This window comes from Perca flavescens, chromosome 14 (genome assembly GCF_004354835.1).
Source record: "Perca flavescens isolate YP-PL-M2 chromosome 14, PFLA_1.0, whole genome shotgun sequence".
NCBI classification, from domain to species: Eukaryota; Metazoa; Chordata; class Actinopteri; order Perciformes; family Percidae; genus Perca; species Perca flavescens.
This window is the reverse complement of record NC_041344.1, coordinates 21,368,526-21,389,883: the sequence shown is the minus strand read 5'-3', so window position 1 is coordinate 21,389,883 and position 21,358 is coordinate 21,368,526. Positions and strand designations below refer to the sequence as shown.

Below are 21,358 nucleotides of genomic sequence, written 5' to 3'. Positions count from 1 at the left end.
TCAGAAACACAATAAGAAGGGGAACAAAAAGGAGAACGCTTGGTAAGTAGACGGATGAAAAAAAGAAACACAGGAGGGGTTAGCGTTGTAACTGTGAGAGAAGATGAAAGAAATGACAAAGAGGGAGAGTTAAGAGAATAAGATGGACACAAAGACACGTGACAAGTCTGTCAGTGAAGTAAAGGAACTTTACATGAACAGAGCAAACAGCTCACCGACTCTTTCTTGCCCATGGTCTTGCTGTGGGAGCGAGAGCGAGTGATGTTGAAGAAAGAGTCTTTCTTGGTGGCAGAGAGGGGCGGAGATGAAGTGCTGACATCACTCCCTCTGGAGGGGGGAAAAGGCGGGGAGGCGGCAGACTGAGCCCGCCCACCTGAGAGGCTTTCTATGCTGGGAGAGGAGCTGACTGTCCTGGACCTTTGGCCTGAACAAGGGTCAGAAGGAGATAGGACAGAGGACTAAATATTAACACAATACGAATGTGCAAAGTTTACAAATTGAAAATATAATAGGATATTCTAAAATCGTACACGCCTTTACGACAGTGTTATATTGCTAAAGCATGGCCGGTGATTCCTGACCTTGGGATCAGTAGGTCTCATAAAATCATTTCAGCTCAAGGTTCACCTACTGGCCTCTGCTGATGGAGATTCAGTAAAAAAAAAAAAAGCTTGAAAAAAGTTATTAAGTGGACGTTAACTTAAGATTTTTTTTCTCACATAATACTGTTGTTTGGGAAAACTAAAAGAAGAGGCAGAATACTATACATGTCTATATATCTAAAGAAATAATGACAGATTATGCTTCATTTATTAAAAAAATTTTAAATTAAGGAGTTGAAGAGCACCACAAGCATATGAAGCCTCGAGCGTGCAATAATTAGAATTATTATAGATTTTTTATATACTAAATTATAATCAAAACATTGTTTAATATAAAAAACCAAGAATAAATTGATCAATTACATTTGTATTTATATTATGCATTAATAGTTACATTTTAAAATGGAATAGTTAAATTAATTTAATGTTTTAAACTTACTTTTTGCAATGACTTTTACGTTCACCTGTTTCTTACAGTTTTGATTTTTTGAAAAAGAAAAAAAGAAGCAGTTTGCCCACTTAACATTAAGCTTCAACCAACATCAGCAGGAGCTCCGATTGGCCGGCTGTTTTATGTTGGCATGTGTAGAGTCAGACCAATCAGAGCTCCTGCTGCTCTGTGAATGATGTTTGTTACTGTATATGTAAATTTATTTAATCAATTAAAAATAGTTTTTTTTATATTTATCACTTTATTATAATCAAAAATGATTCAAAGCCTCCATAGAAGGGCACGAGGAAACCATGTTTCTCTGCATTTGTCTTTGTAAAGGCAAAGAAAACTTGCAAACACATGACACATAACAACATTTACATCCACTGGGACATAGACATGAAGCACACACACACTTATGAGCACATGATCAAAGCAATGCCGACAGCAGATAACACAAGTGATCCATGATGTGTACGCCATCAGTGTAATTTCAAGGGATGTGGCAAGCTGTGATCTCCCTCTGCTGGTCAAAGGTTTCCATTACATGCTGTGGGCGCTGATGTCCATTTTTCTGCAACGTGTACCTAAATAGCTTCCAATTAAGCAGCAGGAATAATGCACGAAACGTTTTGTGCAGACATGCAAAGGCAGCGACATGAGCATTGACAAATGGGGGGGGAGGGGCGGGGGGTGTCACACAAGCGGTTGCCATGGTAGCAGTTACCTTGTGTGTCAGTGTGAGTCTGAGCTGGGAGAGATACCTGAGACACTCCACCTGAAACTACATCTAACAGACAGGAGAGTGAAAGCTGATGCTGCCACACCCACACATACCAAAACAATTTTGCAGAAATTTAGATAATCTGCACTGGTGCGTTAATCTGTACATGCTGCCAATTCACCAGTCAAGACAACAGCCAACAAGGTAAATGTGTGTGTCCTGCTGCTCACCTTTGCTCAGGTGGACAGGCATGCTCTCTGACTTGAGCAGGCGGTAGTGCTGAGACTGTGCGTGGCTCTGGCTCTGCGGCACAGCGTGGCCTGATGGAGGCTCAGCCAGCGGGTGAGGCAGGGTGGGTGAGGCCGCCGATGCGTGGGAAGTTGACGAGGAGGAGTGTACCTCGCTGTTGATTGGCGAGATGCTGCCGGACCCACTCGATATTGCTGGAGCGATGAGCTTCCTGCCGAAGCTCAGCAGGCTGCTGGAGACCTTGTTGATGTTGAGGGGGGCGGGTTTTGTACTGGAACCAGAGCTGGAAAGACAAAATTCCCTTGAGGTAAAAAAATAAAAAATAAAACTTGGGGGGGGGGGGAAGCCTACAGATGGAACCATACCTGTGGTTTTGCATGCTTTAGACCTTTATCTACAAATGGTGGATACTTGGGAGTGCCTTCCATTTTCCAAAACACACTTTTAGTCTTTAGATTAATTTCCTACCTTCCATGCAACCCACGATTTCCATTTTATTTCTGTACAGAATAAAGCTCAACTGAAACTTGTTGTGAATAGTTTCCATCACTGTGAACATTTCAAAACCTCTGGTACTCTCAAGTCTTGAATGTCAAGAGGAGTTCTGTTCTTGTTTGTGATAACAAGACCAATTTTCAAAGCAGTTCCTACTTGCAACTGAATGCTTTGTGCACAACACTTTGCAAATACAACTTTGACATAAAAAATAAAGATCTCAAAGTGTTCACCGAGATGGACTGCCAATATCATGCACATTTCAAACCTCTGTAATATGATTTTCATGCTGCAATGAAATGGAAGACAGTCTAAAATTGGGTGGCATGACCTAAGTACCTTGAGAATGGTGTTCTTTATTGAAAAAAGGAAACTGAGTGACGTGCATCGGAAACATTCAAGAGGACTACAAGTACAAAAGGAATTCAAAATTCAAACTCAAGGCAGATTCTTCAGGCTAGTCATTATGTGCAAATCAACGCTACAACTGTTGTACTAGTAATAGAAGCAGTTTGATCAGTGGATTAAGCCATAAATTGGCAAAAATATACACCGGTTTGTAACATAACATTTCTAAAAACATGTTTCTAACTGTGACACAGCTGGTGACAGGTTTTGAAATGTTCTATGTACATTTTGGAACTTTTTTTGAAGTGAAAAGGGATGAATATTGAAGTCTGTTGTGAATTCAAGAAAAAGAAACACCTCTGCTATCTGTGAAGGATGAAACTACAAACATTTTACTTCACCCAAAATACTTTCAGATAAAAGTGGACAATTTAAAGGGGTACCCTGACTTTTGATCTTAGAGAGAAGAACGTGTGTGTGTGTGTGTGTGTGTGTGTGTGTGTGTGTGTGTGTGTGTGTGTGTGTGTGTGTGTGTGTGTGTCTTTACCGTGTCCTGTTCATCAGGTCAGCTCCCCTTGTTTTGTAGTAATCCAGGTTCTGCTGGAACTGGTAGTTGACAGGTCGTGGATAGTTCTACAAAAGGGAGGGACAGAATCAACTTTTTTTTGGCTTGCAAATTTACAAGTCAGAAGAAATGTCTGCTGTGCATGATCAACAGAGTGAACATGTCAACCTAAAATCTGTGCATTTCTCACACTATGTGTTCATGCATGACTACGTCAACAAGCAAATGCGTGTGCTTTGATGTTTCTGAGTCAGTACATATGAGCAGCGAGCATCTTTTCTGCTCCCCCCTCACCTCCCTGTCATTAGGGATGACCGCCCCCAGCACCCCCAGGTGTAACTGTGATGTGGACGTGCTGTGACAGGGTTGTTCACCTGGGGAAACACTGTCACGTTGGATCAGCACCTTCCTGGATTTTTCATCCCAGGAGAGAAGCGGACAAGAGTGTGTTGAGTTGTTGTCTTTGAGTGTACGGGTCAGTGAATTTGGAGGAGGAACAAAAGATAGTTTGTACCGGGACAGTGAGATGTTAGCCAAGGTCAAAAACATGTCTGAGTTAACGTACATACACATCAACAAATGTTTTTTTTATATAAAAGGTAAAGGGAAGAGAGGTGTAAGAGAGACTGACAGAAAACTAGGCCTCCAACGTAGTGCGTGTGTGACTGGGAAAGAGAGAGAGCAACAATGAAACAGAAAAAATATATTGACGGCTGCAAGATATGAGGCCAACCTTCATTTACTCTGCTAGATTCTGAATAAATAGCATTTTTTAAAAGGGCTATTTCACAATTTTTCAGTGTGTTCAAATTCATGATTGTGGTTAACTGAAAAACATACCTGCACAAAAAACAAAGGGCAAAAAGACTAGCTGATATCAAAAAGCCAATTTATGCACCCATAAAAAAACTGTATTAGATGTGAGAATTTTGAAAATGAAGCCACTAAATTGTATGCAATTTGTGTATTTCAAGAGACTTATTTTCCTAATGCCACATTTATTTATTTCCCTCTGTATTTATTTCCAGTTCTTATATGCAAATCAGGGGCTTGGCTATCTCTCACATTCAGAACAAGGTGAATGGGACTTCTTTGGCAGACCAACAGGACAATTTTAACAATTTTCGCCGTCTTATTTATCACTAAATTCACTTATGACAACGTTTAGGCGAGAAATTAACGGTTTAGATTTCGAATATAGGCAGTCTTGCGAAAATCGTTGATAAATTGACAAGTTGCTTCAAAGTTTTCGGAGTTGAGAAGCTCAGTAAAGTAACGAGACAACCAGCAGCGCCTGCCCCGGCCACTGGCTCGTCGCTCGGACAGTCTCGCTCGGACACACCGCTGTAAACCGGAGGTCTCTCAGACCGCTCTCGTTAATAAGAGGCTTTTATTTCGCCGTTGACGGATCGTTTGTTTAAATATCACAACAAGTCCATCATAAGATTAATGGGAACCTGGGGTTAACGGTCTTTTCGGAGTTAAACTCAACAAGCACCTGACAACCTCGCTGGCCAGCCGTCTTTCACACACACACCGACACACCCACACCCGTACGTGTAGCTACATCCCGCACAAACACAATAGTTCACAATTTTTGCTAGGTCTCCAATATAACTGCTAGCCTACTAGCCAACTCTAGTCTTAGTGGAAGGGAGGGGCAGTGCTTAAAACCACTGTAAAAAGTTCCAACTTTTCATATTATATTCAGCAATTTGTTATAAAAAGCCATACAAAACAATGGTGGGCGGCTCTAATCTGCCGGTTGTGGTGCTCTGTCAAGTCAACGCTAGTTGGTCGTCTAGTTACCCCAGAATAGGTGACTGTGGGCTGGGCACACAGCACCGCAAACTGCCGGTCGTGGTGCTCCGTCAGGTCAGCGCTAGTTGGTGGTCTAATTACCCCAGAATAGGAGACTGTGCGCTGGGTAAAGAGTACAGTGTTGCACTCTCACTTCGCCAGCCTTTTTTGGCCCACGGCTCTGTTCTGAATGTGAAAGATAGCCACGCCCCCTGATTTGCATAATAAGAACTGGAAATAAATAGAGAGGGAAATAAATAAATGTGGCATTAGGAAAATAAGTCTCTTGAAATAAATAAATGTGGTCTTATGAAATAAAAGTCTTATGAAATAAATAAATATGGACTTATGAAATAAAAGTACCATGAAATAATTACATTTATTTAATTATTTATGTATTTATTACCACCTTTAGTCTTTTTTGTGCCCAAATCAGGGTCAGTATTGCCAGCCCATTGCCAGACCTTCTATAGCACTGAGTGGGTCATATATCAATGTTGATAGAGACCCTTAACAAGAGTGTAAATAGATGTAAATGTTTTTTGGACTTGACAACAGGGGCTTAATGTTTGGTCTGGTTTACCACTAGACACATACCAATGTATGTGATGAAAACATTTTTTTTTAGGTAGCTGTGTTGTGATATTTCAGTCATCTTGCAGAAAGTGTTACTTGTCATTTTCTCGTCACTGTGTGCTACCTATTTGTACGACATTATTGGTAAAATAGTCAAACAGTATTAGTGATCTGTGACTGTGCCAACCTTGATCTCTCATAATTCTTAAATGTTGCAGGTCTTAACAGGATTTAGAAAGCTTTATTTGTGCATTACATACAGTATATAGAGGCATTAAACATGTACTGTTTGCATCTGTACAACTTCCTCTTTCTTATTAACTGAGTTGACCGCACCTGTGCTTCATGTATTTACAGTAAGGGCTTTAACATCATAAATATTTAACAACTGAAGTGTGAGGAACTGAAACATTTGCAGCCAATTTTAACTTCACGTCTTACACCCAAGCATTTTTTCCCACAACGTTATTAGTCTACAGTACATGATGTTGTTCGAGGATTCCAGCCCAGTGTTTTGTGTGTAGGCAAGTGTTTCACTTCTGCAAATCTTCTCGCACCTCTGCAAAAAAAAACTGACTTTGTGTATCTGCCCCGTGATTTGGATCTGCTCCAAAAATGAATGGATTCTTCATTGGCCCATGCTACACCCTTCTACTAAGTTTAATGAAAATCAGGCAAGCAGTTTTTTCCGTAATCCTGCTGACAGACAGACAAACAAATAAACCAAGCCCAAAACATAACCTCCTTGGCGGAGGTTATTATTCTGTTCGCCTCAGAACTGAATACTTCTCACTTTTTCTTCTCCATTTTAACTTGCAACCGGTCAGATATAATGAAAGTGCTTAATATACCACAACAGGGTTTTTCAGGGAAATCGAAGAGTAACAAACACTACTACTAAACCATACAGCTGCTGATCTTGGAAACAAAATCAACATGTACAGTAATGACAATAATCGTCCAATTACTTTTGCAAGTGTGGTTGTTTGCTTACTTTGGGATCTCGGAGGAAAAGAGCCTTTTGCAGCAGGGAGTTGATGTCTCCTAATGGAGGGTAGTGCATTAGCAGGCCAAGGCAGGTCTGGAAGTTACTAGCAATGACTGAAACAGACAGAGCAACAAATGCAGTTAGAAATCTAACCTCAGAATTCATTATAGTACGCTATTGCATTTGCACTGTGTCACATTTCAGAATTAGGCAGCATTAGTAAAAAAAATAAAAATAAAAAACAAGACAAAAAACTCAAGAGCATTCGGTCTTGCTTAAACATGCTAAATGGACACTCATGTATTATAATGCAATATGGCTTCCTTAGACATGATAGCATATGCTTTTACAAATAGTTTCAAAATGAAAAAAAAAACTTTAGCGCCATACCATGAAACTTCTACCTTCAGGGCACCTCTCCGATGAACAGCTTCCTCTTTGTGCCCAGGACACTTACAGTATAGCTGTAACAGCACTACAGTGCTACTGATTAACAATATCACTTTGTCTTTTGTGTTCAGTGTTTGCAACTTAGAACTTTGTATTTCAGTTTTCCTTTTAAAAGTATGCTTGGACGATGAATGTGCACATTGATTGCAAAGTCTTCTGAAATGCTATATGTATTTGGTTCCTTGGCAACAGTTCTACAGCAACAGGGATTTAATGTCTTACTTAAAGACACTTAAGCAGGCACTGTGTTTGCCGACATTAGATCTTAAACCCCCATCTCGCCTGTATGGCAGCAAAGAGCTACTGTATTCTATTTAAAGCAATATAACCCCATCTGATTAAATGAGGTGGAGCAAAATCATTCTTCCAGTTAAGAGTTTCTTATGAATATGACATGCTACAAAGACAACACATGGCGTTATTGGATTATTTCAGAATTAAATGCCGCATACGAGCATCTCGGATGTAGAGCAGCATGGCCACAAAGATGTAGTCCACCAGGTCCAGAGTGATGCTGTCAGCAAACAGGGCATCCCACACCACTAGCAGGTCCTGGAGTGGGAACTCGCGGCCGAACAGCAGACGTACCCACCGGCTGCAAGACAAAAGGGACAGAGAGAGAAAAAGAGGGTAACTGTATTTTTTTTACAGCTGAGTGTCAAAGTATCAGATGCACTGAGCTACAGGTGTAAATACTGACATGCCGTAGATTTGCGGGGCAATCTCCAGCCGGTTGACGTGCATGTGCAGTTCAACGTCGTGCTTCTTCACCAGCTGGTCCTGGATGCGGTTGACTTTGGTCACTATGGCAACAGATGGCCCCGAGTCCTGGGGCCGTGCAAACGGGATGCTGGTCAGCATCTCTTCCTTACCCTGTAACAGTAGATCATTATGTAGTTAGCATATCATTATATAAACAAAAAGTCATGAACAGCATCTATGTCCATATGATCAACATTTACTGGATATGTTAAAATGGGGCAATGATGACAAATACAGCGTTTCTTTTTAGGTGTGCATAAAATTGTCAGATTTTGAACCAAAGTTTATTTTAAGCCTAAATGTGCAGTTTGTTCTATTTAGATATTGAAACATTCATTAGTTATAAACCCGTTTTGTGTCATTTTTATGAAATGAATCCTCATTTTTACTATATATAGTCTGCATATAAATAAGCAACAGCCACTCAATATATTTATATTCTGTTATCACCTCACTGTATAGTAATTTAGATTGTTGGTGGTGGAATCTGCTATTCCCATCCTGGATTCAAATTACCTATCTACAGTGAGAATAAAGGATTCAAAAGGAAATGTTGTAATGTTTACTGTTCACTCTCCTATAGGCATATCAAACCTGTTGGGTTACTGCGAACATAAACCCAACATTTCCTACTGCAGCTAGTTCAAATTAAAAGGGAAACTGGCAAAACATGAGAGGGCTTTTATTGTGAAGCAGTTACAGGAAACACAATGCATTTGTAACCACGATCATTCATTAAAAATGTGTTTACAAAACAAGACAATAGTCATTTCTGCCACTATTTTTGGCAGTGAATCAGTTTTCAATATTGCAGAGACTAATGAAACCGTACACAGCAGCAGTCACACACTCCCAGTTTCTCTACAACCAGCTCTTCACTGTGACCTGCTGATCCAAGCATGCTGTAGCATTTATCGCACTTGCCGTTACCCTAGTAACCACAGGTCTCGTCAAATCAACCGGAAATGACATTTTGAGGATTAATCCTTAGTGTTAAATTCCTTTCGTTAGCATACCAGGTATAATGTCATGTCTTCTGTGGAGTCATTATAGCACAATCAGCCAATATTGTTTTACAATGCACAATCAATTACTGTAATTACAACGTCAAAAGCAGATCTTCAGATCAAACTGACCTTTCTCACTTCCCTCTCATAGCTGGAGAACCACGGCTCTGCTGTCTCCATCAGCTGTGAGAACAAGGCACTATAGATAGAGGTGTGTGTAATGAGCAAACAAAGACAGAGAACATATTGTGAGATGGAAACAGACATAAACCAATTCCAGTTATTAGAAAAGTTACGAAATGTCTGAATATGAAGACTGGTTATTTGTCCAATATTAGGAGTGTACTCACTAGGCATCGTGCTCAAGATATGTTGGATTCAACAGACACTTCATCTCCTCACTGTAGAAAAAGAAAATTTGATCTTTCCCCATGTAGATGCAGAAATATTTTTGTCTTCTGACTAGAGCACAGGTTTTGGAAGCAAATGCAGGTCTAAAAAAGGTGTTTATGGAAACTAAAAGGTGAAATAATTAGTTTTACGGCTATGAGGAACTGACCTGGGGCTGGCCGTCTCGCTGGCATGCTGGAAGGCTTGATGGTCACAGTGTAGCACAAAAACTATGGGAGCCAGCAACTCGTGCATCCCCTACAGACAGAGAAGAAGAGAGTGGAAGACGTAAAAAGGTAGTGGAGAGAGAAACGATGGTTCATTTGTGGTCAGTCCTTCTTTAATAGTGATGCACGAGGTTTCTAATCTGTGATGACAGGTTTAATTTAGATATTGTTAGCCACTGCCCAGCCATGTGTCACTTCCACTTTGCAAAAAAGATGCTGTACTGGCCGTCTATTCATTCGCTGGCACCTGTTACAGACACTGATAACGATTAGGTTACAAAAGGCATTTTGTTCTTTTGTCTGAGCGTCACACACACACACACACACACACACACACACACACACACACACACACACACACACACACACACACACACACACACACACACACACACACACACACACACACACACACACACACACACACACACACACACACACACACACACACACACACACACACACACACACACACACACACACACACACACACACACACACACACACACAAAACCCAATCAGAGACATCAAAAGAAGCCATTTTCAAGGACCTTTAAGAGAAAATAAAGATGTCTGACTTTTACATTTAAGCTCTGTGAATGAGCTGTTGGGACAATGTGTCAATCGTACCTGTTTATACAGTAACTGTTCATTTTCTCTGGCATAACAGAAGAGAATGTCTGTCAGCTTGGTCCTCACGTCGTCATCCTGGAAGTAACGAATCTCGGGGAACCTTGCGCAAAAAAGAAAGGAATTGTTAACCTCATGTTGACATCACAAAGCTTTCAGGTATTGGGTATGAAAAAAAAAACAGTAATAAAACAAATACACAGGAAGATGATGATACTGACGTTCTCAACACGTCCTGTTTGATCATCCCCTTCAGCTCCTTATCTTGGAAGAACTTGTTCCACAGGCTCTGGACAGTAGAGGAAAAAATAAGACGGACAAACATTATTCAGAAACCTGGGGGATTAGAGGAGCCAATGTGACACGACAATAATTAGAAATGGGGACTGGAAAAATCCATCAATAGAGGGTAGATGGATCAAACTGCCTTTCCAAAACCAACATTTAGCTATTTCTACAACTTTTCAAAGCAGTAACTTACTGATGTTGATTGTTTAATAAATGACAACATGCTAATTACAGACCAGACACTTTGGTTTAATTCAGTTGCCTTTTGTGCATCAAGAGTTCATCTCAAAATAACTATTTTCCATATAATTAGTAACTACTTACTGTGTGAGTTTGTTTAAATATATATATATATTTATTTATTCATTCATTCATTCATGGACACTCTATTCTTCACATAATTTGAATTGTATCCTTGCCTGTAGATAGTTTTACATTTTTCATGGTTTAGCTAACCTGCTGTGTCCTGACTACAATACTTACATTTAGCAATTCATTTGAATCAACAGGAAGAGTACCAATTGCACTTTGCTGTATTTTCTCTATAATTAGTAGCAAATTACATATTCCTTTCCAGGAAACCTCCCCACTTCCCTAGATGGCCAATAACAGCTCTTGTTTACTCTCAGTTATTATCAGTGTGGCTGTTTGAGTCCATGTCATCACCAAATTCAGAAACTACAAGTGGTAAAGCAGCAGGCGAATTAATTGGGAGATGAAAAATAAATGTTAGAGAAAAAAAAAAAATGAATTAGTTTTGGAATATTTTTAAACACATTATTAAGTGCCTAATCTAACATCAATTCAATTACTTCATAATTACTTCTTCAAAAAATCTGTTAATGAATCACTGAAATAGTCTGTAATTATTGCAACAACACAGTCTGTAAGGAATGCATTAGGGTCACATTTTGTATGCAAATATGAAGCAACTGACTAAGAAAAGGAGACAGACACACACACACACACACACACACACTCACCCCTTCATCCTGGGACAGGGGGTTGTTGACCATCAGGTCCTGTTGGCCTGCAGCCTTGCGAGGGTTAGTGATGTGCTGGGACAAAAAAAAAAAAAAGAAAAAACCACACCACAAAGACGTCAATAACATTCACAGATCAGCGATCAATTAAATCCTAAAGGGCTGCACTGCCAAGAATGCATGACCGTATTATAACTGGGGTTCCCTCAACTATAGCAGCATATACTGTAGGCGGGTATAAGTTCTATTAAGTTTTAAATGTTTGTGGTAGTTGAAACAGTGAATAGTTCCTTTTAATGTAATTAATAATATAATTTATTAAGATTATAATGAGAGACATAATGCTCCAAACATTGCTGCAGAAAGCTACTGCAACTTTGGATGACTGTATAACCATTTTCACATCATGCAGAGGGAAACGGCCACACAGAGGCGCTCTCACCGTCTCTTTGATCTTCTCATACTGGGCCCGGAGCTCATTGGTCTTGTTGATCCACTGACCCTTGTCTTCTGGAAGAGCCTCCAGGTACAACTGCAGACAGCCAGCACACAGGTTAGCGCATGCTCTCAAAAGTCATAAACATGCCCACAATTGACACTGTCAAAACTAAACTCTAGGCCGCTGTTTCCAGCAAAGAAGGTCTGCGCGCTGCCAGAACGGCTGTCTTTTTCTACGCCAAGGAAACTGCCAAAGCCACTTTAATCAAACTCGATAGGACTGCTTGATCCACTTGGCAGTTACCTTCCAGCATACGCTCCGAAAGCGGCTGCTCCTTAGGCGACCGTTGATGCCCGCCTGCCGGATCCTGGCCAGGTAATTACTGTTGAGGAACAAGTCGTCCCATTCTTTCCTGTGCAGGGGAAGGGAGGCAGAGGACAAGGAGATTTATGAGCTTTTCAACCCAAATTGGGCACGGTATTGCATGTAATTTGTCATCCAGCAGTAAACCAGGAGGCTGGAGCAATGAGTTGGGCCAAGAGTTTATGGTACACACACACAAGAAAATGCTGGAAACGCTCACCTGTATGAGAGGAAGGTTGACTGAGACTGTGAGTTAGTGCTGCTGTCAAGAGATCCTCCTGTTAAAACACACACACACACACACACACACACACACACACACACACACACACACACACACACACACACACACACACACACACACACACACACACACACACACACACACACACACACAGGGGTGAACAACCGGTGCAAAGGTGTGCAACTAGAAATCAATCAGTTTTAAAGCTTAATAAACAAAAACATAACCTTTGACAATTACTATAATAAAAGGAACTGGCCTATTTACTGCTTCCAGATGATGCATCATTTATTTTTGGGGCTTCTTTCTCTAGTCATGTAGTGTAGCAAAAAGGGGCCAGAAGTGGAGAAAGTGACGTCAGAGAGTAGTGTAGAGCACCATACTCCTCTTTGTCTTTATTGGCGGTAATAAGTCTAATTTGGCCTGCAGGTTAACATGCATTCAAGTCAGAGAGCTGTCTATCAACATTAGTTACATGAGTAGATCATTCCACAGGGACATTCAGCATGAATATTCATCAGTTCCACAACATGCCAGCCCCCAACATCTTCTCTCTCTCACATGTAAACATAAAAACACAAAAACACCCTCAGCCCGGGGGCGTCGCCTGCCATGTCTGTGACTCACACTTCACAGTGAGCTCCACATTTCTTTATTTTTCTTTTTTTAAATCATCTCCTTCTACCTAGAAGTTATTGTGACTCTCTCTGCTACTCTATGTCTCCTACTGGTCACTTCTCTGAATGTAAGAGTAAGTTTATATACTGACAGGTAATTCTTTTATGAAGCGATTTAACAAAATATTAGAGCTGGGCATTAAGGAACAAATGAAGAACTGTCTCAACACGACAGACCAGTACATTTTGAGTTTAGGCACTAAAATGTCTTTGCCACAGGTTGTGTTTGAGAGTTTAAAATCATAGTCTGCTGTGAGAGTTGACATACTGTTGTGGTTCTTGTTGAAATTATTAAGCGGGTCAAAGCCCGTCTCCTGCTGCTCGTCTGTCTGGAGCGGGTGGCGGGTCTCGAAATTGGGGTGCTGCATGACCGCTACCCAGCCGGACCTGGAGACAGTAAAGGAGACCAGAAAAAAAGAAACCGGAATTTATTTATTTATTTATTTATATTTATATATATATATATATATATATATATATATATATATATATATATATATATATATATATATATATATATATATATATATATATATAATAAATATAGCAGATCTGCTAGAGACTACCCAAACTACAGGCCAAACTTTGAGTTGCTGTTATGCATGACTTTTAAACTCAATCCAAAAACGCCAAATGATAAACAGCAGCTTCCCTTTAAACTGACTACCATCTACTGATAGAGAAACTGACCTTTGATCAGGGATTGTGCTGACAGGCCAGGCGTCCGCTCTGCTTCAATCTTCTTGAGCAGGAGTATTATTCTTATCCTGACCTCTTCATGAAGGTTTGCATGCAAAATCGATGTACTGCAACCACTGAAGTCCCCTTGCTACGAACATTAAATGCAGCAGTTTAATCTCTGGACTTACTGTCACAGCCTCGTGATTATCCTCCGCCAAGACTCAGAAGAAAAGGATGACTCTGCTAGAAGAAGAAGAAACAATGATGAAACCATACACCTTCAGCGCACAGGGAACTAAAGAACATTGTTCTTAACAGGCCAAAAACAATGCAGGTGTTATTTCTAAAAGAATGAAAACAGGAAGCAGAAAAAGAAAACCATTGTCATGTACTACCTATCCACTGGACTTCTACTGTGTGATGCCTTTAAAAACAATGTAGCTTTAGAGTCAAGGGGGGTAGTGGAGGGTAAAATCACTACTTTATATCTTAGAATAGCATTTGCATAAAGCTTGATATCTAATTCACTCTATGCCATAGTTATGAAAATCAAACTGGGATGTACAGTATAATGAAGACATGAGTAAATAGGCTAACTAGTAAGTTTGGTTTTTTGCCTTGATGATCACAAACAGAAGTTGCTGTTTATTCACCTTTTGCATTCAACACAACTTTGGAGCATGAAATAAAATAATGACAGAGTTTGCTGTCAGTGAACAATGGCTTAAATTAACATGAAGCACTTGAGCTGCCTGATGCCCCGCCATGCTCACTGTGATATATTAAACATAAGCAGTGATGCTAATGAGGTCATTAAGTAGGCAAATTAATGCATCCATTACATAGTCTGATGTCAACACATTGGTCTTCACATAAGACAGACCGTATTAAATGCTGGTTACAGCATCTGAAATGTCAAGATTTGATGCTTTTCTTACATAATAGTAAACTGAATATTTTTGTCATTTTGGACTGATAAAACATGACATTTTAAGATCACCATGGCTTATAGAAAATTAAAACAAGCACTTTTCATCATTTTCTGATATTTTATAGAAAAAAAAATAATAAGTTAATCGAGAAAGTAATCAACAGATTACTCAATAATGAAAATAATTGTTATGTATGCATTAGGGCCGGACAAATTGAATTTATTAAATTACCATCATAATGAATCTTTAACAGATCTAAAGTTACTCGTTTAGTCATTTTTAATAAGAAGTCTGAATTTTTTACTTTTAATTGTTAGACTACAGCAACCCCTTGACATCTAACCAGACGTTCAACCAACCAATCAGGCCCCAGTCTAGTCAAGAAGGCCAGAATTGGTTAGCCTATACCATAAATAAACAGAACAAACATTTCAGAAGTTTGCTAGCAGCAGCAGCAGCTGCAGCAAGAAAAACCTATGCACTCACGTACTACTGTATAACTAAATAGTAAGTTTACAGTTACCGGTCATGGAACAATGAGTCTAAAAATCAGTTGATCATCTGAAAATTAAAAATCAGAAACAATTCTGACGATCCATTAATTGTTTAAGTCATTAATCAAGCAAAACTGCTCCATATGCTCAAATAGTCTTTGGTTCCACCTTCTCAAATGATTCTTTACTGTTTTGGATCATTGGTCAGACAAAGCAAGACATGTGAGAAGAAGACACTACCTTAGGCTCGGGGAAATCATAATGGGAATTTTTCACTAAAGTCTGATATTTAAAATCGACAAAACTATTCGTTGATTAATCTTCAAACAACATTGTCAAGATTAATTGCAGTTCATAAGTAATAAGAGTTGCATCAGAGCAGTGCATTGAGAGAGCTAAATGTTTCAATTTATGATTATAGCTCAAATTGTATGGTTGGGAAGCAGACAAAAAAGGGTTAGGATTGACAATATTGTCATAATTTGAAGCAGGTAAACCCTGAGCCAACGTCCCTCTGCCAAAAATCACAGCTATGGGAAAAGTTTAACTTTCTCTGGGAGACATCACTATCTAGGTTAAACAATTCTTCCTCATTTTTTTTTTTTTTTTTATCCAGCTTGGGATTATTCCACGTTTATGAATATGGTTAGCCTAATACACAGGCCTACAGAACAGCACGCTTCCACAGAGCATTAGGTTTCCTTTCGCTTTATTAATTGTGGAAATAACACAACAAAGGCATCTCTTAAACCTATTAACCATGTGAATAGAACAACGCTCGATAATTCAGCTACACACGCCATCAAAATAGAAATAATTTTATATGCATTATGTATGTGCCTGTTTTTTCAGTAAACATCTGTTCTCCTCAAAGACCAATGCTCTCCTTAAGTCAGAGGGGTTTTTCTCCCTTCCCTCATAAAAAGGATATTATCCCATTAAATAATCGTAACTAATCCACAACTATAGGAAAGGCAGAGGAATGCTGTGAAGTATCTCCAATAATGCCTGGTTTCTTAGTTTCACTTCACAAAGATTGGCATGGAAGACTGATCAAACCTTCCAGAGCAACAACTACAATAACAGTAGTCATCTCGCACAGAATATCAAATTCATATCATCATCTCTGAGCAATATTTGCATTGCACAAAGTGTCAAAAGATATTTGGAGGAACATTTTCCCCACATGCCTGCAAACACATCATTTGCCCCTTCTTTCCAAAAGAAATAAATAAATAAAAAGTCCCCCTAAACTTTACAAAGAGGCCTCCTCTGATCTCTCGCTGCTCCTTGTGCTTTCAGGAGGCATGTCTGTGTGTGTGTGTGTGTAAGCCTTTGTGAAGTGAATGAAAGACGATGCGGGTAAAAGACTCGAGGCCTCGCCGTGTTAGCACAGTGCCTGAAGCGAGTCTTGTCTTAGCCTTCTGCTGCCTTTATTACATCTTCCCAGAGTCAAACTGAAACGACATCCTAACTTTACTACATAATAATCAAGGCAAATAAGCTTCTGCATAATTTAATCCACAGCAACTGGAGACACCTCAATAATTAAAAAAACAAATCTTTTATGAAATAATCAAATCAATACATAATGAAATGCATAAATAAATCAGCAGACAAATAACACTGGGTCCATCTGTTCTGGAGGTAGAAGATGTGTTCCTGGGATTTACAACCTCAGCCCGCGAAGCTACATCTGAACTGTAGCAGTTATATTATCTTGTACATTTAGATTTCTCAACCACTTTCTTTTTCGAAGTTATCGCCTCAACCATGATTTCAAAAGGAGCAACGCCGATGTTTTGGATTGTGTGAAGCACACAGGAAGCATACCAAAGTCAAGTCAGATAGCCTCACTCTAAACCCCTTCCTTCAATAATCCTCAATGTGTGCTAAAAAACATTTCACTTCCCTTTTTAAACACACATTACATCTTAAAGCGGCGACAAATATTACTGTATTTCCCACTTGAATAGCATCACATTCTTTAGGGCCATGAGAAAATGTCATCATCAGATCAGCTGATCAGCAAGGCGGTTCACCTCAATACAGCAGCCAGGTTAACAAATTCACTTGAGATCTTCAAAATGCAGTAGCAGGTTCGGTTCACGTATCAGCTGGATAACCACATGCTAGATATCCCATGTTATGAGCTGACACAAAGAAGAGCTTCAGCCTGCTTTAAGCTCACTGGTCTAAAAGGCACAAATGCTAAACTATTCTGAAACTAAACCCAGATTAAAGTGTATTAAATGTGTTGCTGAGGTGCCTGCATAAAATCCATTTAGAGAAATCTGACTGAATTCCAAGTGAAATAAACAAGCCGCAGCCTTGTTTTCAGCTCTGGAAAATACTTAAATGAGAATGATTATTAAGCATTGACTAACAACATTAGTTATTAGTTGAACCAGTCCACAAGTCTTCATTTCCATGAACCGTTGTCAGAGCAGCGGGAAAATAGATTCAGAAAGAGAATCAGGTGCTCTTTAGAGGATGAATATTCAAATAGGAGTCACTGGGAGAGGCAGATTGCAGTTTAGTCAAAGTGAAACACCACAGCTAAACAAACTCACATGCCTCTACTTCAGCAAGAGCCCAGCAGCCTTCACAGTCACATGCTACACAAGAGGCTGCTGCAAACACGGTTGGGACCTTAACCCTTGCAAAATACCATAAACTTGCTGGATCTTGATTGATTCAATTACCAAATATATTACAAGAGATGGAATCATATAGATATCTGTCTGTACACAAAAAAAACAGAGCAGTTTTTCCAAACCTGGGGGTCTAGACCTCCACAAGGAATCACAAGACAAATCTAAGGGGTCGTGAGAAGGATTTTTTCTGACTTTAATGGTTGCCGTTTTTTCTTGTGAATTGCTGGATGATTTTACCTCTTCAGGTCTCTAAAAGAAAACTCAATGACTTACGCAACGGGTGCCAAGTAATCATAAGTACACAATACACATTGTTTCCTGCTGTGACAAGCCAAAAAGGTTGGGAATCAAAGCACAAGGGGAAGACCTTGTGCAAGAAGAACAAGAAGAACAAGGAAGAAACCCAGAAGTAGTAACACTGCAGGAACAGACTGCAGTTTAGCAAGTATTACAAATTTCCCCACCACTGACTTGACCTACAACCTACTGTATTTCCTAGAACTATATTTATCAATGCAGACATGTATAGTAAAGGTCAGCTATTGTCTCCCAACACAACCGGTAGGTTAGTTACAGTTATGGGACAGTGGTCAACAACACAGCCTTGATTTTTGTCTCTAGTCAGGAGGCTTTTACCTCTAATCCAAAATAGCATGCAGAATTTTAGACTACTGTATACTTTCCCTGCACACATATTTGTACTAAACTGATTCTTGGAAGTGTGAAGAGTTGTGTGAAACCGCATTAAACCGTGTGGGAAGGTAGGCAATGCTAGCTGTTACAATACTCCTACACTACCCTGAACTCATCATTAAATCTGTTAGGCAGGGTGGGCCAGCCCGAGGAAATAGGTTAAAGGCAACACGACACGACACTAGCAAATCTGTCAAAAAGAGGAACCGTTTTTACAGATTTGACGCCATAATTCATAGCCAGCACTAACAATGTCTCTAATCTATAATTTGACACAGTGTCCGTCCTTCATGCACCACGTATGGTGACAACCAGTAGGATTATCGATGCAGGCATCTAGGCAAAACGCCAAACAACAGCTAAGCTAGCTAGTATCCTGTGTGGGCCAACAATGCTAAATGAAATATATGCTAGTTAAATAAACGCACAATGAGAGGCCGTAGTTATCAATGTTGACTGAACATGACTACATATGACAGGGAGCAAGTAAGATAATGTGACGTTAGCTTGGCTGTTAGCAAGTTGCAACTGACCCGATGCACGGGCCTGTAAGCCACGAGACGAACTCGTAACACACTCTCCCACACACACAAACACACACAGGCAAATATAAGCGTAAGTAATGTCACATAGTAATCCATAACCCACTGTCGGATCCCAGTGTGTTCCAGATACCTGTTCAGATCATGCAGGACTCCTCATTCTGATGTGTTTCTCGGGCTGTCTGCTGATTTGTAAACAGTAGCGCGAGTCAGGCGGATGTACTGAAGTCCAGCTGACTGATCATGTGACCAGGAAGCTTTCGCTCTAGAGGCTTTGCAGTAATTCACCTGTAGACAACATCATAAACCACAAAAATGTAGTTTTTGTTTCAAGGCAATAATAAATGAGAAGTATATATAAGTATATATCACTATTGCTTAAAATCGGTTATTAACCCTTGTGTGGTGTTTTCAATGTTTGCTAAAGGAAAAATGTTTGCCTACTATTTATTATTTATTCTAACTCACACTCATTGGTTCATGTGGGACCCCCCGCGTCTACACATAACTATTAAGACCCGAACACCTTGTAATACTATTACATATGAGGTGTTCGGGTCTACTGGACCCAAGAGTATTTAAATGTAGGTGTTATGAAACTATGTTGTCTTTCTGCACCTGCTATTCCCATACAAAGTTACAAAATTGTTACATTTCAAGCACTTTCACCTGTTATGATTAAGTTCTAAGAAATAAGCACCAAAATCTTGTTTCTATTTTTTTACCTTTTTTATAATTGAATTTCCTTCTCACAAAAAACGAAAATGATCATATGATCATAAATGTGATCTCACAGGGGTAAATGGCAAATATGAACCATAAATTATGTATATATCATTGGTAATTGAGCTAAAGTAAGTAGGTATTTTTACATAAATTGTTATAGCTGTATTAATTTAAAAGCCTAATAATGTTGTGGGTCCACCAGACCCGGGAACCTTAGCTGTGTAACAAAAATATGAACACCACACAAGGGTTAATAAGAATGTTTGGTTGCCAGGTTGTGGAGACTCTTTATGGCTGGTGTAGCTGTCTTCCTTCAGCATGACACTTGCTTATAATAATGTTTATCAGTCAATAATAAAATTTTGTCACAAAAAAGGTTGCAGGTATATGTTATTTGGCTGTGAATAAATAGATTTTGTTTTCCATAAGGTCAGTGGTCAAACAATACATTGGATGAGTTTACCTGATAAACTAAAAGACAAAATGGCCCGTAAAGCCGGTAAAGCTACAGTATGGCAATTTGAACTGTCAGGGCAAAGATCTGAAACATACAGGATATGAAGTGGTGCATATTTCCAAAAACTGTGGCTTTTAGGGCCCTTATTTGCTATAAAAAGCAGCAACATATTTCTGTGTAAATAAAAACAATATGGGTGGTAAGACAGTGAACAAAGAAAAAGAGAAAAATAATGCTGCGTAAGTATATCTCAATGTTGTGGTTTATCACACCACCAAGGAGAAATAATACTGATTGAAGGGGCTGGGGCGTTAATAAGGATCACGTTTTTTGGAGACTTAATTGCAGAAATGTCTGTGGTCAGACAAGTCAAGTTTATCTGTAGAGTGCTTTTATCAAATATCTGTATCACAAAGTCCTTCCCACAGACAAAAGGATACAAAAACAAACTAAACCCAAGCAGCAGGTCGTGATACAAGAAAAGGCATGTGAAAATATATAGGTGACATTAAATAGCATTAGTGAGTCAAATGTGTGCATTGATAGTGGTGTGTGTGTGTGTGTGTCTGTGTAGTGTGGGTGGGGATGTAGGTTACAACAAAGCATAATGACCATCATTGCCATTACCATCATCATCATCACAGGCATGGCATTTCGAAAGCGCCATTATCATCATTATTATAGCTAATATTGCTGATGATAAGGCTTTCATGGCCTCTTGTTGGCCCTGACTTAGGTATCGTCATGGAAACAGATGACAGAAAAAGATCATGGCTTTATTGAATTACTCTGTGAAGCTATTTTGACCAAATGGGGCTTGAACTCAGACAGTGTGTTGCACTGTCTGAGTATAGTGGGGGAGCAGCAATGTGAAGAGTCCTGAGGAGAGTCAGGGGCAGAGAGGGAGACAGAAACATGAATAGAATTAGTAGTTGA

At 39.5% G+C, this 21,358-nt stretch overlaps 1 protein-coding gene across 5 annotated transcripts in view; it reads right to left on the bottom strand.

Annotated features, from left to right (window-relative positions):
• Nucleotides 1-19,461, bottom strand: part of tbc1d5 (TBC1 domain family, member 5) — a 22,549-nt gene extending 3,088 nt beyond the window's left edge. The window contains exons 1-19 of one of the 5 annotated variants that reach the window (XM_028597325.1): nt 19,373-19,461; nt 13,931-14,164; nt 13,509-13,627; nt 12,540-12,597; nt 12,260-12,368; nt 11,960-12,049; nt 11,518-11,592; nt 10,468-10,535; nt 10,247-10,349; nt 9,559-9,647; nt 9,350-9,400; nt 9,129-9,198; nt 7,931-8,103; nt 7,683-7,825; nt 6,787-6,893; nt 3,399-3,484; nt 1,990-2,291; nt 1,763-1,825; nt 216-424 (exon numbers count right to left, since the gene is read on the bottom strand). In XM_028597325.1, the coding sequence (XP_028453126.1) occupies nt 216-424; nt 1,763-1,825; nt 1,990-2,291; nt 3,399-3,484; nt 6,787-6,893; nt 7,683-7,825; nt 7,931-8,103; nt 9,129-9,198; nt 9,350-9,400; nt 9,559-9,647; nt 10,247-10,349; nt 10,468-10,535; nt 11,518-11,592; nt 11,960-12,049; nt 12,260-12,368; nt 12,540-12,597; nt 13,509-13,608 (1,896 nt within the window). In that variant the 5' untranslated portion in view covers nt 13,609-13,627; nt 13,931-14,164; nt 19,373-19,461. The remainder of the gene's footprint in view (nt 1-215; nt 425-1,762; nt 1,826-1,989; nt 2,292-3,398; nt 3,485-6,786; nt 6,894-7,682; nt 7,826-7,930; nt 8,104-9,128; nt 9,199-9,349; nt 9,401-9,558; nt 9,648-10,246; nt 10,350-10,467; nt 10,536-11,517; nt 11,593-11,959; nt 12,050-12,259; nt 12,369-12,539; nt 12,598-13,508; nt 13,628-13,930; nt 14,165-19,372) is intronic. The other 4 variants (XM_028597326.1, XM_028597327.1, XM_028597328.1 and 1 more) reach the window with 4 other exon arrangements.
• Nucleotides 19,462-21,358: the final 1,897 nt, after the last annotated feature.